The sequence below is a fragment of the Falco biarmicus genome, chromosome 1 (genome assembly GCF_023638135.1).
Source record: "Falco biarmicus isolate bFalBia1 chromosome 1, bFalBia1.pri, whole genome shotgun sequence".
Lineage (NCBI taxonomy): Eukaryota > Metazoa > Chordata > Aves > Falconiformes > Falconidae > Falco > Falco biarmicus.
The window spans coordinates 83,408,786-83,424,803 of NC_079288.1; the positions used below are offsets into that span (position 1 = coordinate 83,408,786).

The 16,018-nt window shown below is 40.5% G+C and overlaps 1 protein-coding gene across 1 annotated transcript in view; it reads right to left on the reverse strand.

The window, feature by feature from the left end:
* EIF2AK3 (eukaryotic translation initiation factor 2 alpha kinase 3) overlaps window positions 1–16,018 on the reverse strand; it is a 45,635-nt gene that overhangs the window by 15,345 nt on the left and 14,272 nt on the right. The window contains exons 3-8 of the mRNA XM_056342210.1: window positions 6,875–7,069; window positions 4,998–5,128; window positions 2,706–2,940; window positions 2,278–2,440; window positions 816–953; window positions 192–314 (exon numbers count right to left, since the gene is read on the reverse strand). Coding sequence (XP_056198185.1) covers window positions 192–314; window positions 816–953; window positions 2,278–2,440; window positions 2,706–2,940; window positions 4,998–5,128; window positions 6,875–7,069 — 985 coding nt within the window. The remainder of the gene's footprint in view (window positions 1–191; window positions 315–815; window positions 954–2,277; window positions 2,441–2,705; window positions 2,941–4,997; window positions 5,129–6,874; window positions 7,070–16,018) is intronic.

Genomic DNA, 16,018 nt, shown 5'->3' on the forward strand with positions numbered 1-16,018 from the left:
GGCACTAATTGTACATACACCATAATTTGGAAATCCTAGTTTGGGCAATAATTTGGTAGTTCACTGAATGTTACAAAGAAAAAATACACACATTTAAGATCACACAAATAGCCACTTATTGAATTTCACAGATAACAGAATGGGTAAACCTGGCTATCTGGAACACCTCAAAATTTGGAAACTCCACCTACCATATGGGTACTGCAGAACTGAAAGCGCTCCGTTACTGTACTCTTCATGAGAATACTTGTCATTGCTGAGACACTTATCAAATTCATCAGACCCCACCAACACTGGAGTCCTGGAAGGAGAATCTAAGCATAGAAGGGACATAATTTTATGAGAGGAATTGTAAAAATTCTGTTCTTATATTAATTTAATGAGAACTCCAATTGCATAATCTTAGAAAATGTCTCTTGGACCAGACCACAAGAACCAAAATTCATGACAGGAAACATTAAGAAGGATGTTTTAAGGTAACAGTTACTTAACACCTCTCCCCCTTGCAAAAGTAATAGTGTTGGATGAGTCAATTCACATCACTGCAAAAACCTTTCTCCTCTTTTTGTTGAAGAATTTGATTTGGAAGACCCAACATGTCATTATTAAAAAGACCCTAACAAATCCATAGTAAAATCAAGCAGACATTAAACATTTAATTAGAAAAAAAATATATTATTAATAAAGCACAGAGACAGTTCCTGAAGTGGTTTGCAGCTGGAAACATTAGACTAGTTTGAAACGTACTGGAAATCAGAAAGATGTCCTGTCTTTTCAGAGCTAAGACTGGTAAATGAAACTGAATTGTTACTTACGGATTAAAGGTTTCCATTTGATTTTGGGAAGAGGAATAATTGCATTATCATTCCTGGATTCCAGAGCCTTTGGGTTGGTTGGGAATTTCTCAGAAATTCTGACTGACGACTGAAGATACAACTGGCCCCTGTACATACCTAAGTAATAAACCAGAGAACATACTAGTCTTAAGATTTAGTTCTCTTCACCCCAAGTATAAAATTGTCCAGTTAAAATATGTGGTTAAAAACATTTTGGAAAATATTTCTTTCTATTCTGAGAATCTGAAATACTGACTCTGATTGCTAGGCTGGATGAATTCAAGTAATAAGTTTCCTCTGTTCTAGAAAAGCAAGAGATCAGGACATCCCATTTCCATTGTTGGAGGGCTGGTGCTACAATAAAATGCCAGGAATTTTTAAGAGCTATAAAGCCACTTGGGCTTTGCATAGGTAAGACTTCTTTCAAACTTCCTACCGTTATTAATACTGGTACAGAATATTCCTCAACAGCCATTACCAGGATGGCTGGAACAATCTGGCTTCTTCCTAGTGTTATTCTTTACCTGTGTAACCACTAACAGGAAAGCTGCAAGGTGTAAAGTCTTACAGAAAAAGGCTAAAGCAAACAAATTCTTAGAAAACCAAAGCACGTTTACCTCCCACAGACAGACAGACAGCTGACAGGAAGAAGGACCTGGGGCCACTCTACTTCAAATTGTCACAAACCACATCAAATTAATTCCGACAGCTGGATGAAAACTTAGTCACATAAAATCTTAACTGAAATTTCTTCATGGTAAGTTAGTGTAATCAGTGTAGAATAAAAAATGAATGTGACAAACTGGCAGGCTGGAGGGAGGCACTGCTTATTGCTTACTGAGCAATAAGACTACCTTTTACTATAAACCTATCTTTAAAGGTTTCAAGACTTTCAATTATCTCCAATGTACTGAAACTACAAAGCAGTGAACATTTCAGAATCAAGATGAAAAGGTTTATGGTTTTGAAATGTTTTGGTTTTGCAAAAGGACAGAAAAATAAAGTCAAGCTTCTAACTAGCACTGTTTAAGCTAAACAGTCATAGATATTAATTCTGCCATAGCCAAAGGTATGACAATTACCTTCTGTAATTGTCAGAATTTCTAAGAGGGGTACACAGAACTCTGACTTTGATTGACAACAGCAGAGATGACCAGAGCAGGTTAGGACAAGGTAAGAACTGATCTCTACCTTTTGAAAGTTTTTAAATCAAGTCAAGGTGCTTTTCTGGGATATATACGTTAGTGAAGCCTCGGTTGTGGGGCTTTATAAAGCAATGTAGGCTAAATTTAACAGTCTTCATTATGCAGAATATCAAGATTGGACATGTTACAGCTCCTCTTAACTGTAATCTACCAGTACAGAAAGCTCTGCTTTATTACAACCTCAACAGAGAAAAGAGCAATGTTTACTATAAAAAATGCTGCCATCAGTGTCTCACCTAAATAGACGCTGGATTCTGTGGCCCCTCTGGCGGCTTCCACAAGATCTTCTTCATCTTCCAATACTTCATTGTTCGCAGTATAACTTGTGTCATCAAACAGACTGATTGGAACTACTTTGCCATCCTTAACCAGCCATGCAGAAGCAATTGGAGTGCAAAACTGAAGAAGAGAGAGGTAACTGGAAAATTAATGTTGCATTAACTAAACATTGCATAAGAGTAATGCTAAACAATGCACTTGAACTCCTTGATTTAGTTTTTGTAACAGATGTAGCAGTTCAAAGTAAGGCCTTCAGTTAAAAAATTATAAGCAGATGTGTGCTTCTTTACAAAGACAGCACTTGAAACCCAAGATGAAAGACGTCATCTATGATGCTGCAAAACTTATACTTTTGTAACATTTAATATTCTTTCTTTTGGCCTACCTGGTATTCCCATTCCAGATGTCCTCCTCGTCTGTTAAAAGCCATCACCTTCCAGTCAGCTACTGAGACCTTTATCACTGTATCTTTCATCATAGCCTCCTGCTCATCCACATCCGAAATTATTTTTGTTTCTTCTTTATTCATACTTGATTTAAAATTGCTTTCAATATAACCTGCCCTAGTTTCAATATCTGGGACATAGCGCAGCTCAAAGTGACCAACGCTGAAATTCCACCTAAAAGACAAAGAGAAAAACTTTGTAGAAACAATTAATATATTCGAAGGAAGTCCCAAATCCTCCATCCAGAAGAATCTTAAACCTGTACTTGGCCTGTATTTTCACAGTAAACTCTCAGACTGTCAGGAGAACACAACTGTACCAGGAGGGGGAGTGCTAATCCAGAATACAAACCAAACAAGCTGAGAAATCTTGTCCAACATGACGGGAGAGTTAAGAAAACAGCTGGTAAAGTAGGGCCAATGGCATTAAAGGTTTAGTTCATGGAGAGAGCAATTAAAATCACCAAGTAGTACAGCTGGGTCTGTTTAGTAGGAAAACTTTATGTAGCTGATAAGTAACAAATATAAAGCATTTAGGAAGCAGCATTCTACACAAGACATACTGTTCTTCGTTAATAAAGCAGATATAATTTGAAACGTAAAGTTTTTCAAGCTGAGGGAGGGACAATGCCTTTTTTATTTATTTTAACCCCACACACGACCTAACACAGAATTCCCACACACAATCTAACACAGAATTTCTTTGGCAGGTACTTCATGAAACAAGGACTGCTTGTGTCCCATTGGTTAACACTGAAAAAAGACAACAGCATAAAGAACACAGAGTTGCCTTGCACAGCCAAAAGATATTTAATTTTTGTAAACCAACAAATTAGGGCAGAAATAGAAAATTATTTTCAAAAAGAGAAAGAATAATTCTTTTATTTTTTCCATGATACAGCTGGATGCTGTAGAGAAGATACAGATGTGAAAGGATGGCAAGTTTGTGTCTTGAGCAGCAAGAAGGGGGAAAAAATATTTCTTGAACAGTATGTTTGGGTACTCAAAAGTTTCTTAGGACCAGTCTAGCAACCACCAGGAGCCCAAACTGCATGGTAAAAGTTTGGCACATTTTATATATTCAGTTAATTTAGTATATGTTTTTCTTTCTCTCGATTAAAACCCCATGTCTATCCTGTAAATTCCATAGCAGCCATAATGTGTCACCAGGAAAGTACCTCTGTTTCTGACTACAAAGACAGGAAGATTACGGTGTACAAGACGTCATACTATGTTTTTGAAAGATGTGTGTGAAGGAAAAAGCATGTTGTTATGACGTACCTCTCCCTGCCAATATCAGTCTCCAAGAACCACGGAACCCGACATTTCCCTTCATAGACATCTGCTAATCTATTGGAATTCTAATTACGTTATCTGACACACTATAGATACACAACCTGTCAAATCCTGCTGCAAACAGGAGAGGGAGCAGGGGAACAGGGAATGACTAGTTCACTAAATTGTTGGGCAGTTACTGTATCTATGTATGGCAATCAGCCTTTTAAACCTGTATTTTATGAAGTGGGGTTTTGGTGGCTTTTTTTTGTAGTAGAATACGTGTCTGTATTTTTATAGAAATCTTGATGTATTAAAAAAAATCAACGTGACAGCAATAGGAAAGATAGTCACAGACTGAACTAGTTTCTACAGCTTGTAAAACAGACCACTTCCATTTGAAATGAACAAAGTAGATTTAAGAATGGGACTCTTAAAAAAAGACAGAAGACATTTTAAAATATCAACTTATAATGAAAGCTGAAGACATCAAGTATAAAAAAAACCCCAGTGACAGTTACCACGAGTAGGTAAAGAACTTAAAAGTGAATCAGTAGGTTGTAAGAAGACTTTTAAACTGTCCTTTTGTACAAGAATCAACAGGTAGAACAAACATTACTGACATTTGCCTTGTGTAGTACAGTAGTGACAAATTCTTTCGAGGTCTGTAAGGAGAAGGAAAGTAACTTTCATTTGATTTTGAGGGAATAAATATGTGTACATATCTTTTCTGTCTAATCAGCTATAAAACTGAAGTTAAAGACATTTTTCAAAAGCACTAAAGAGCAAAGGGGTTAGATCCTAGCTAAATCTGGTGCATTCCTTTGGTCAGATTGTTAATCTAAACTCCCTTGTGCAATTCCTAGTCTAATGAGAATTGAAAGGTCAAACCCTTAAAACATTATGTATTAAGAACTTACCTCTATCGGATTGTTTCTGAACAATTCTTACACTTACTTTTCATTGCCACTGCGTGGTCCAACAGCACGGACCGTTTTCTGGGTTCGGTGTAGTAGGAGAGTCTCTTCCTGTTCTGTTTCATCATCATCCCACCGGCGACAGCCCATAGCTGAGCAGATGTACTTCACCTAAAGGACAAGGCAAAAGACTCGTACATGCTTTGAAGTTCTGAAGAACTTCAAGACAAATAAATGTAATCAACAGCAATATTCAAAGTTAACAATCCTTACAACAGATTTTTGGCTCACAGGCAATTTCAGGCTCAGTGATTTTAGACGCTTGACTTGTGGGAAATTGAAAAGTCTGCTTTAAGAGATAAAGGCATCTCAGAACTAGAATTTTCAAAAGATTCTACTAAGCCTACAGTTTGGGCTATTTTGACCACCTTTTGACATTCTGCACATACTTCTAACAGAAAGAAATCTTAAGTCTCTCTTTTCCCACTATTTCTATGGATGCTGACAGAACATTCCTACAAGACCCACAGCATAATTCTGCTTTCATGCTATATTTGTCTTAGCATAACTATTAGCTTCAAATGAAGTACTATTGATTTATATAAAATATTGCCGTCTTTCCCCTTTGCCTTACCAGCTATTAAAGGGGAAAGAAGACATCATTTAACTTTCACAGTCACACAAACTTTGCAACAGTCCCAATCTCAAACTGAATTTGGATTACATGGGCAACAGTATTTTGAAAAGCAAGTTGAACACACTTTCAGGATGTCTGAATCAACATCAGACTGCCAAAGACAACAGATTGCCCAAACTCTTAACAAGGAAGAGGAGGGCACTATTTCCTGTATGAGGTACCCTTGCTACTGTGAGCAAAGCCAAGAATCAAAGCAGAAACACAAATTTCCTCTTCCTGAACGCTGGGGGAGGAGCAGTCTGTTGGCACACCAGTGCCCTCTGCTATCAGTGAGGAAATCAAAATGATTTCATGAACTCTTGTTTTGGGTCTATCCTTTTTTTTTACTAGTGATCACTCTACACCATACCACAGAAATATTCTACATTAAATTATATGGTCAAAATGAAAAAAACCAACTAATTTTCTGGAAAGCAAACTGGAAGTATAACATTTTTAAATGGAATCTGTTTTTTAACTTGTTTCAAATGCTTCTGACTTAGCAAATGTCTGTTCTTCAATACACAAAGCATATGACTTCAACACGTAAGGAGAACTTCTAAGAAATAGTAAACTCACTGACAACTACAAGTCTTAAACTTTCGCATATGTTGAACATTTTTCTTGTTTTCAACCAGATATCCCTCATTAGTTGCGAAAAATCTGAAATTAATTGTGAAAAGACTGTGTAACCTAAAGCCTTCTTTGAGATGCAGTAAGCTGAACAGCAAAGTCTGTTTCAAGCAGAGCCATATGATAAAGCTGAACTCCTCTCCCAGCTTGGTAGAGAGAGGTCATCCCTCTTATTCCCTCCTCACTCACCTCTGGCTGCAAAACCCCTGTCCCTTCCCTAGAGCTGGCTCTGGCACTCCCCAGCCCCCTGCTGAGCTGGCTACAGCTAACCTAGCACAAAACTAATCCAATAAAAATTGAACAGTTTGCTGTTGGGTTAGCAAATTGAATCAGCTTAGCAAAGGGTGAGACAAGTGTCAATGCCAGCAGAGGGGATACAATGTGAGCTCACACGCAGAAGATTGCAGTGAGGGGCTCAGCCATACCATCTAACTGCACCAGCTGTTAGCCTTACTCCAGCCTGCCGCATTAGGTGCCAAGAAGCTCAGATTCCGCTCTGTTGTGCATGCAGTTATATATCTGAGCTGTACTGCAGTTTAAATCCGACGAGCAATCTGTTTGCAAGACAGTGCTTGAAACACACACAAGGCAATTTTTCAGGCTCTTACCTTCCCTGAGTATGAGCTCAGCCCATAGGTCGTCAAAGACTTCCCCCCAACTAAGACGACATCTTCACCAAATTTGTAGGATGACTCAAGAAGAGATTCAACTGTGAAAGGAACTGCTTCCATGCTCTCTCGATCCCGATCCCACTGGAAAAGGTCCCCATCCAAGGAAGGGATTATCATCTTATTTCCAAATACCTAAAATAATTTAATTGAAGGTTAGCTACCATTTAACCACAATTTTATCAAAACACACAGATCACAAATGGAAACAGAAACACTGTATAAACAAGTACACAGCATTATGTTCCAGTGTCCTACTTTATAGTTTCATACCCTGGAGTCTTATTTTTCAAAGTTATACTCAAGACAGAAAACTTTCAGGTATTCAAATAAAACCTGTATTTCACTATTTTTAGTTTAAAAACAGTTCAGTGTGTGACACTTCTTCCACTTTTAAACAAAGCATTTTAAGGCTCAGTCAATTGGTAGATTAGTATTCACCCAAACTATAGAAAATATGATCCAGGAGGAAGTATTCTTGAAGAGACAGTCACTGGCTAAAGTGCAAATTTTGCAGATTATTTGGCATAGTTTTAAGACAGTGGCATTTTAGGTAAAGGCCTACTTCACTGGGTTTTTCTCCAGAGCTGGTTTATTGCTAAACACAAAATCAACCATTCCCTGTATATCAGAATACTGAATTTAATTTTAAAAGAAAATCTAAGGCTATATGTGAGTCTTTTACAGTTAATGACTACTCCAAAATATCTATCCTCTGGTATAGCAGAAAGAGCAGTTACTGAGATCAGAGTCCACATTTCACCTTTGCCTTTCCAGTTAGTTAAATCTAACTTCTTGTTCCCAGAATTTCTTATGTTTAAATATATCATTGCTTTAAAACTTGCCTGGCTTTTTCTTAAACACATAGAGTAGTTAAAAAAAATAATAAAAAATTCTTCACCAGGGTATGGGGTTTCATCCATTACACTCAGATTTTCAAGGAGATCCTAGTTCGGAAGTATGAGTCATTGTCAATGAGTACTAAGGGACTTATTAAGAAACTCATTATCAGCATGATAGACCATAACTAACACTGTGGAGCCACAGTGGCTGTGCCCATCAAGAGCAGCGAGAAACTGTAATCCACATAATCTTAGCTTTTGAGGATATAGATTAACATGGAGATTTTAATGTTTTTTCAGAACCTCTGTCCATTTGGGCAGTACCTTACAACATAATTACACTAAATTCAGATACTTTACACATTAAGATTTAAAGAATACTTCTGGTACATGTTTATTAGTCACTTAAAATACTCGGGTTCAGACTCCAAGGCACAGATGTGTACTATGAAGCCATACAAAAGATCCAGAATGTTTCTGGTTATTATTTCTGGAACCAAAGTGAGGATATGAAACCACATCTTCTGCATGATTAAAATTCTCTCTAACATGAAACTTTTTATTCCTCTAACTGGGTCACAGATGAGCAAACAGCATTAAGCAAAGTTAGGATTCACCTAAACATGAAGGGAAAGACTGATCTTGTAAATGCATGTATGTCATGACTAATACCTCTTCTTAACACTGTTTGACACACCTCATTCAAAGAGGAAATTTAGGTGAGTTACCTGACAATGCTGGTCATGGTATTTAAGATCACTAAAAGATCCAACACCGATGCTTTCTGGCTTTGAAAAGCCTTATGATGACTGACAATTAAAATAGTAACTCTCAGGAAGATAACGTGTAATTGAAGAAATGATAAAAAATAACCCCCTGATAGAAGTGGCAAAGCCCTTTACAAAGCAAAATGAGGTATGCTCTTTCCCTCCAGGTATTTACCTTATGGCAAAAAAGGCCAAACATTCTGGAAGAGACATTGCATGAGATCTGTGATGCACAAGAAATGTTGCCTTATGGCCTACCATTGAGGAGGAAAAATATACACACACGGCTCTTGTGGTTTAACCAGACAGCTCTATCCATCCCCTTACAGAAATAAATCAACATAAAAGCAAAAATTTGTGCAGGGAAGGGTCATTGGTAGAAATCACTTATCAGTGTAAAAATCAAGCAAACAAGTAAGGTTTATATAAACATTCTTATTCAAGAGTAGCCTTGCAATCTTGAGAAACAAAGGAATGCAGATTTTGGAAAATACCTTTCTAAAAACAAAAGATGCCAGTGCCAAAGTTGCAGCTGTAACCATGTTGGAGTATCTTGTTAAAACATTCAACACAGAAGAGTAATACCATAAAATGTTTTATAATATATTCTTTCAGAAACACGTAATAATTTTGTTGACAACTTTTAGCCCGTTACTTGCATTAATAAATCCTCTATTAGGTTTCTCCCTGCACATGGTCCAAATACTTGCAAGTAGTTTGGATGCCTCATCTCTGGCAATATGAGATATTCCATGTGTAAATAAGAATGAAAAGTAAAGGTTCTTTCTATAAGCACCTTTCCAAATACACAAAAGCCAAACCATTCCCTCTACCACTGCCTCAGCACACAGAGCCCAAGCCCAGCAAACCCAGCCATCAACTAACTTCCAAGTCAAATCATGAAGAAATTCTTCTGGCCATCAGTCAGCTAAATCCATATCGCATGGTCAAACTAGATGTGTGGCAGTGGCAGCTAGACAGCCACTTGCAAGTTCAGACTTTCAGATATGCTTGCTGGAAGCCACAGCTGCAATGGCGTTGTAATGCAGCTTCAGACCATCCCACCAGTTTGTGAAGAGAGAAGGCAGTGGTACAAACTGACCATAAATCACTGTTGAGCAAGGCAGACTCTCAGTAGGTAACTCTGAGAGCTCTGGGGACAGTGTGACACTTGTCACCTGAAGTGTTTCCCCTGTCCTTGAAGCTCTTGCTCCAGGGCCCTAGTAGGAAATTTTCTACTAGCAAACGACAGGAAAAACATTGGCCACTTCTTCGAGCCACACACCCAAATGCTTAACATGTTTCATGAAGCTCACTCAGCAACACACATTTGTATACTTCCAAGATACAGGTCAAATCAGGTCATGGCTTGCATGCCTTCAAAAAATCTCTGACAGTGGGGCACTGCCTGCTCATCTGTTAAAACCTTGGTCCCCATAAGCTGTGAAGAAGAGACAAGACCGTTTCGGTCAGCTCTGCTGATCACCTGCCCATGCTCCCAACCTTGAGGGCACCTACGGGAGCAGCAAGTCCTGCGTGACATTGGGAAAGAAAGGCTGAGAAAAGACACAACTGCTGTCGGTGAACACACCAGGAAAGAGAGCAGAGGCAACAGGAAGAGCTACTGCACTGAAGGACAATGCCAGAATACAAGCAGATGGGGTTAAATTGGCTGTGAGTAAGTGCAAGCTAGACATTTCGGTCACTAACCATCACCACAAAGGTAGTATTTCACAACAGAAACAGAATGGGGTGGGGGAAATCCCCTTCTTTTAAGATGAATCTGTCTATAAATGGGATTACATGACATGGTGCTGAAAAGGGACTGCACCTGATTACCACAAAGGTGGTCTTTTACTATAGCAGCTTTATTTGAAGAATGGAGCAGGTATGTAAATGTGCCTACTTGCAGGTGCCCACATACACACACAACAAAAGGCATTTGTGGCCACTTGTGTTGACATCTTCTAAAAGAGCAGTTTAGCCAGAGGTTTTAGAAGGACATTAATAATAACAGCTCCCAAGTTATGCAGCTCATTCTCTGGTACATCAGAAGCAGCAAAGGGACTTTCCTTGAAAGTACTAGCAACTAGCATCGGCATGCGGCTCAGGTAAAGGAATGACATCACCCTGTATCTCAAAAGCATTACCTCATCTCCTAATCCAAGGAGTGAGTCACCCAGGCAGTCAGCTGCAAATCTCTTGGCACAGAAAATGTAGGTTACCACGATGCACTTACACATTCCTCTGATCTGTCAATGTAAATAGCTATTTGTTCAGCTTCACTGGTCAGCAATATGGCACATAATTGTTAAGTGGCTTGTCTTTCAGAAGTAACACTTAAAAAAAACCACCCCACATTAACTATCTAGCCCTAAATGAGATGCTGCTCTTTTGCTCATTAAGAGTTTGAAGCTGAAGTTCTCCATTGGCTCAGCGCTGGGTGCCACAGCCCTATCAGCGGCGCTGGCTGCTCAATCTCCAGGCCGACGGGTGAGGTAATGCAGTTTCTAAAAAGCCTTCACAAAAAAGCAAAAAGGCATAACGATCCGAAATGGCATATGCTACCAGGGAATTTGCTGTCTAGACTCTTTACTGGAAAGGAGGGCACTGCATGCGAGATTCCACAGCAGGTTGATCGGTGCAGGAAGAAAGCTGCTGATTTATAGCAGTGGAGAAAAGGAGAAAAAAAAAAAAAAAAAGAAAAAATATCATTGTGTAAACAAAGATCAAAACAAGCTGAAGCACTAAAGCTTCCTTGAGCTGTTTAACCGTTCAGTGTGACATTCACTTCCCATGCCTAACACTCAGTCTCATATGAAGCAAAAATCAAGCCTGTTCACCTGCAGACATACCTGAGACAAGTCTGGTGCCAAAACAGTCAATATTATCGTTTTCAGATGGGCTGGACTTTCCAATAACTCCAAGGAAATAACTAAATGCAGGTAAAATATTTTCCTTGGATTAGGAAGTGTTACATCTTTATGTTTTTCTAACACTTCAGCCTGTGGTTTTCAAACCTTCGTCTTACAATAAACTGCGAGAGCTTCTTTCCAGTTACTAATTAACTAAGACTAGCCTAGATGATCTTAAATGAAAAGGGTACCAATTTTTCTCCTCTATGATTATCTCTACAATAGGATTACTGTAACAAACAGGATCAAAGCCAACATCAGGCACGTTCTTAAGAAAGCAACTTGTCAGTGAGAACTGTGTCTTTTAAGCCCCTTGAAAATCAATCTAGGCAACATATTAAAAGGCACATAAGTCAAGCTTCACACTAAAGGGTATAAACAAGAGTTTGCACAAAGCTAAGAAAGCAATCATTTTATGTTCCACATTTAAAAAAAAATAAAAATCATAGGCCTACAGTAATACAGATATACCCACTATAAATGTTTATAGATTTTTCAGGTGAGAGATATATATATAGATATAGATATAGATATATATGTATGCACAAACACACTGGGCAAGGTCTAGAGATGTCCGTAGTTCAGGTTAGTCTGAAACTGATTTATTGTCTGCTGTTTTTTAGTATGCATGCAGGGAGGTATCTGCATAGATGCACTGGTTTATGACTCCCTTCCAATGAAAGAGGTTGTTTCTCCTCCTCAGTTTGCATTTCAGAACGTTAATTCATCTGTTTTCCCTTCAGCTACCTGCAGAAATCCCGAAGCACAGGGTACTACAAGGATAACAGGATACTATTACAGACAGGCAAACCCTCATTAAATAGGAGCAGACTGGGATGAAGGGGCCAACTAAAGTCTAAGGAGATATTTTTTCTTCAAACTTTCTGCAAGGCCCACATCATCACTGCTACCTTAAGGAGAGAACAAAGACCCAGGCACCAGCACAATCTTTTGAAAAACAAAGGCTATTGTGTTAAGCTATTCCACTGCCTAAAGTACTGGTAAAAACCCCAACTATTCTTCAGAGCATACAGTGTTGTTTAACCAGCCAAGGAAGAAGAAAATTGACTGCAAAGAGGAGTCCATGATTTAGATCAGTAAAACGACCTTCTGAGACATGTTCAAGGCCAATGAGGAAGCTAAAGCAGGAAACACCAGCACACAAGTGGTTGTTTTGTCTAAAAAAACTTTCCTTCTTGTGAACACCATTACTTCTGATCTCAGCACTGCACTATTTACAAAGTGTGCATCTGTTCCTGACTACCTCATGTTTTGGTTAACCAGCATATGTACCCAAACCGTCTTCAAGACCAGATCTGTGAGAAAGGCTACACGTGGACATCTGATGAATCAGTATTTGATGGAGCAGTTTACGGAGGCAGGATTTAGCAGCCTTCCTCTACTGAAGAGCTGCCTGTGCCAGAGCAGCACATCAGTGAAGACATGGAAATAGGTTTCATCTCAGCTGGTGTGTGACACAGGAAAAGGGCACACCAGCTCTGCATAGCAACAAGTGAGTGCAGATGTTTCTCACCCGGAGGATGATTTTTACCATCAGGCCGCACAGCTCACCCAGTAACAGTTCACAGGATCTGTCAAGTGACCAGACCTGGTCCCCTGCTCCTGCCCATGTTAAGGTCCTTATGACAGAAGTTTCTATCCATCATGGTCTTTCTTCTCCTTCCACCACCACCCTTACTCCATGAGCTGGTAGTTTCCATTTAGTTTTTCACTGGTTAGAGAAGACCGGACCAAGTCATAAATGTAATTTTCATGGCCCTGTATTTTGTGTATGATGAGTGCATGAAGCGATGCTGTAATCCTGTACCTGGATGAGTATTAGAGAACTAATTTGAAAACTTTTTTTCTCTCTCCTCAAAGCAACACCTGCAACGTCCTTCCAAGAACTTTAATAAATGACTACAGCTGGTATCTCTGTCATGACTCCACACTTCAGATCTTAAAATCTGATCAGGTGTAAGCTACCAGAGTCCCAAGAAAACTGTCTTTTACACAAACAGTGCAAAAAGCAACATATGACAGCAGCTTCAGAGCTTCAGAATTATAGTGTGATGCTGAAGAGTATCTTGTTCAGCTTAAGTTTGCCATTAAAACACTTAGTCCTACTCTGTCCTCTGCCCTCCCTTGAAGAGCCAGGCAGGGAGCTGGACCAACTGCAGCGTGCTAACTAGACCACCCCAGCTTCAAAAGAGATCTGGTCCCCAGTACTATTTGCTGTGCAAACAGATCCTTCTTCTGATGACTAGCAAACTAAAATACCACCATTACTTTAATCATAGTCAAACAAGACTTGGGGTTTTGACTACAGAGATGCCAGCCTGTTCTGCTGCCATGGTAACAGACTTTTAAAAACTCTTCTCTTTGATAATAATAAAAAAACCCAACACATGCACTGTGCTTAAAGAAAGACTATTTTGACATTATTCCATCCCCCTTTAACATTGTACATTTTATTAATAAGAAAAGACCACAACAATCTTCTGGAACTTAAGTGCAGTCTTCCCTGAGAAAAAATGGTGCTGCTGCTACTGAGCCCATCACTGAGCTCCTTAAAACTAATAGCACACAAGGGAGAAGATTAGCGAAGAAAATTAAAATTACCCCAAGCCCTTGTCTCTACAGAAACAGGCTCTATGCAGAAGCTCATTAACCACCATGTCAAAATTGGTACTCATATTGGGTTTGCATGGCAAGGTTCTGGTAGTGAGGGGCCTACAGGAGTGGCTTCTTGTGAGAAGTTGCTAGCAGCTTCCCTCATGTCAGATAGAGCCAACCCCAGCCAGCTCCAAGAAGGACCTGCCGCTGGCCAAGGCTAAGCCCATCAGTGACAGTGGTAGCACCTCTGGGATAACGTTTTTAAGAAGAAGGAAAAGAAAGCTGCGCAACTGCAGTTGGAGAGAGGAGAGAGGCGGGGGGAGAGCAGCAGCCCCACAAGCCCCCAACAGGGCCACAAGAGGCCGGAGCAGTGCCAGGCGCTGAGCAGACGTGGCCCCCAGCCTGTGGGGCAGGCCCTGCCTGTGCCCCCCAGCTCATGGAGGTCCATGGTGGAGCAGATATCCACCTGCAGCCCAGCAAGGGCCTCACACTGACGCAGGGGGATGCCTGATAGAGGCTGTGACCTACTGGCAGCCCATGCTGGGCTCCTGGCAGGGCCTGTGGCCCCATTGGAGAGAAGAGGTTGGGCCGGGGCAGATTTGCTGGCCGGGCTTGTGACCCCATGGGGGACTCACGCTGGAGCCAGCTGTTCTTGAAAGACTGCACCCTGCGGAAGGGACCCTCACTGGAGCAGTGTGTGAAAAACTGCAGCCCGTGGGAAGGACTGATGTTGGAGCAGTTCATGGAGGACTGTCTCCCGTGGGAGGGACCCCACGCTGGAGCACAGCAGGACTGTGAGGAGCCCTCCCCCGAGGAAGGAGGAGCAGCTGATGCAGCATGTGATGGACTGACTGCAGCCCCATTCCCTGTCCCCTGCACTGCTGGTGGGAGTGGGGAGAGAGCCTGGGAGTGAAGCTGAGCCTGGGAAGAAGGGAAGGGGCTGGGGGGAAAGGGTCTATAAGATATGTTTTTATTTCTCGTTATCCTACTCTGATTTGATTGGTAATAAATCAAACTAATCTTTCCTCATGTCCAGTCCGTGAGGGTAACTAGTGAGTGATCCCTCCGTGTCCTTATCTTGACCCACAAGCCTTGCATTATATTTTCTCTCCCTAGCCTGGCTGAGGAGAGTGATAGAGTGGCTTTGGTGAGCACCTGGCACCCAGCCAGGGTCAACCCAGCACAGAGCTGTTCCAGTATTGGGATGTTTTAAGACAATGTTTTAACTGCATCACCACCTCCGTCTCCCCCACAGCTCTCTTGCAGGCTACTTGGGCTCCTATGGCACCACCTGGGAGCTAAGCAAGATGCTTCTCTTCAGAGATAGGGAAAATGGACGATAGCAGAAGCCCAGGTCACTCTGAGGGTCCAGGATTCAAGCTGATCTCTGCCAGACTTGGCATGTTTCTTCCCCTGGCCCTGCCTGGATAGTGTGCTTTTTTTGGTAAGGACACAGAGTCAATGTGTTTTCAAAGTTTAAGTCACAGAGCAACTCCCATAGGAAAAAGGGAGCCCCAGCACCAGAGAACAGAACACGGCAAATGCACAGTCTCGTTTTTCAAGGATGCAAAGAAAGTAGAGTGCACAAAGCATGCAGTGACTCTGACAGAAAGATTAATAGTTACCTGCATATGGAAGAAAAAGTCCAGAAGAAATTCAGAAATGAGATGTCAGCAGCTGTATTGCTAGAGGAATGGTTTTCTAAATTAAAATGCTTAGAACTGAAACAGGCACTTTCTTTTACATACAAAAATACAGGTGGAAAGTTCAAAAAGGCTTTAGGGCAGAGTAAGTCACTTTGTTGTGTATCGGGCAGCTGAGGTCCAAATACCTAAGTTATCCATTCCCTGTGCTGAAACATGTATTTGTCTAGACATTACTAGAGTCAATCCATTTTAATATCTGTAAACACTAGAACTGCTTAACAGCTGATACAAAACGTGC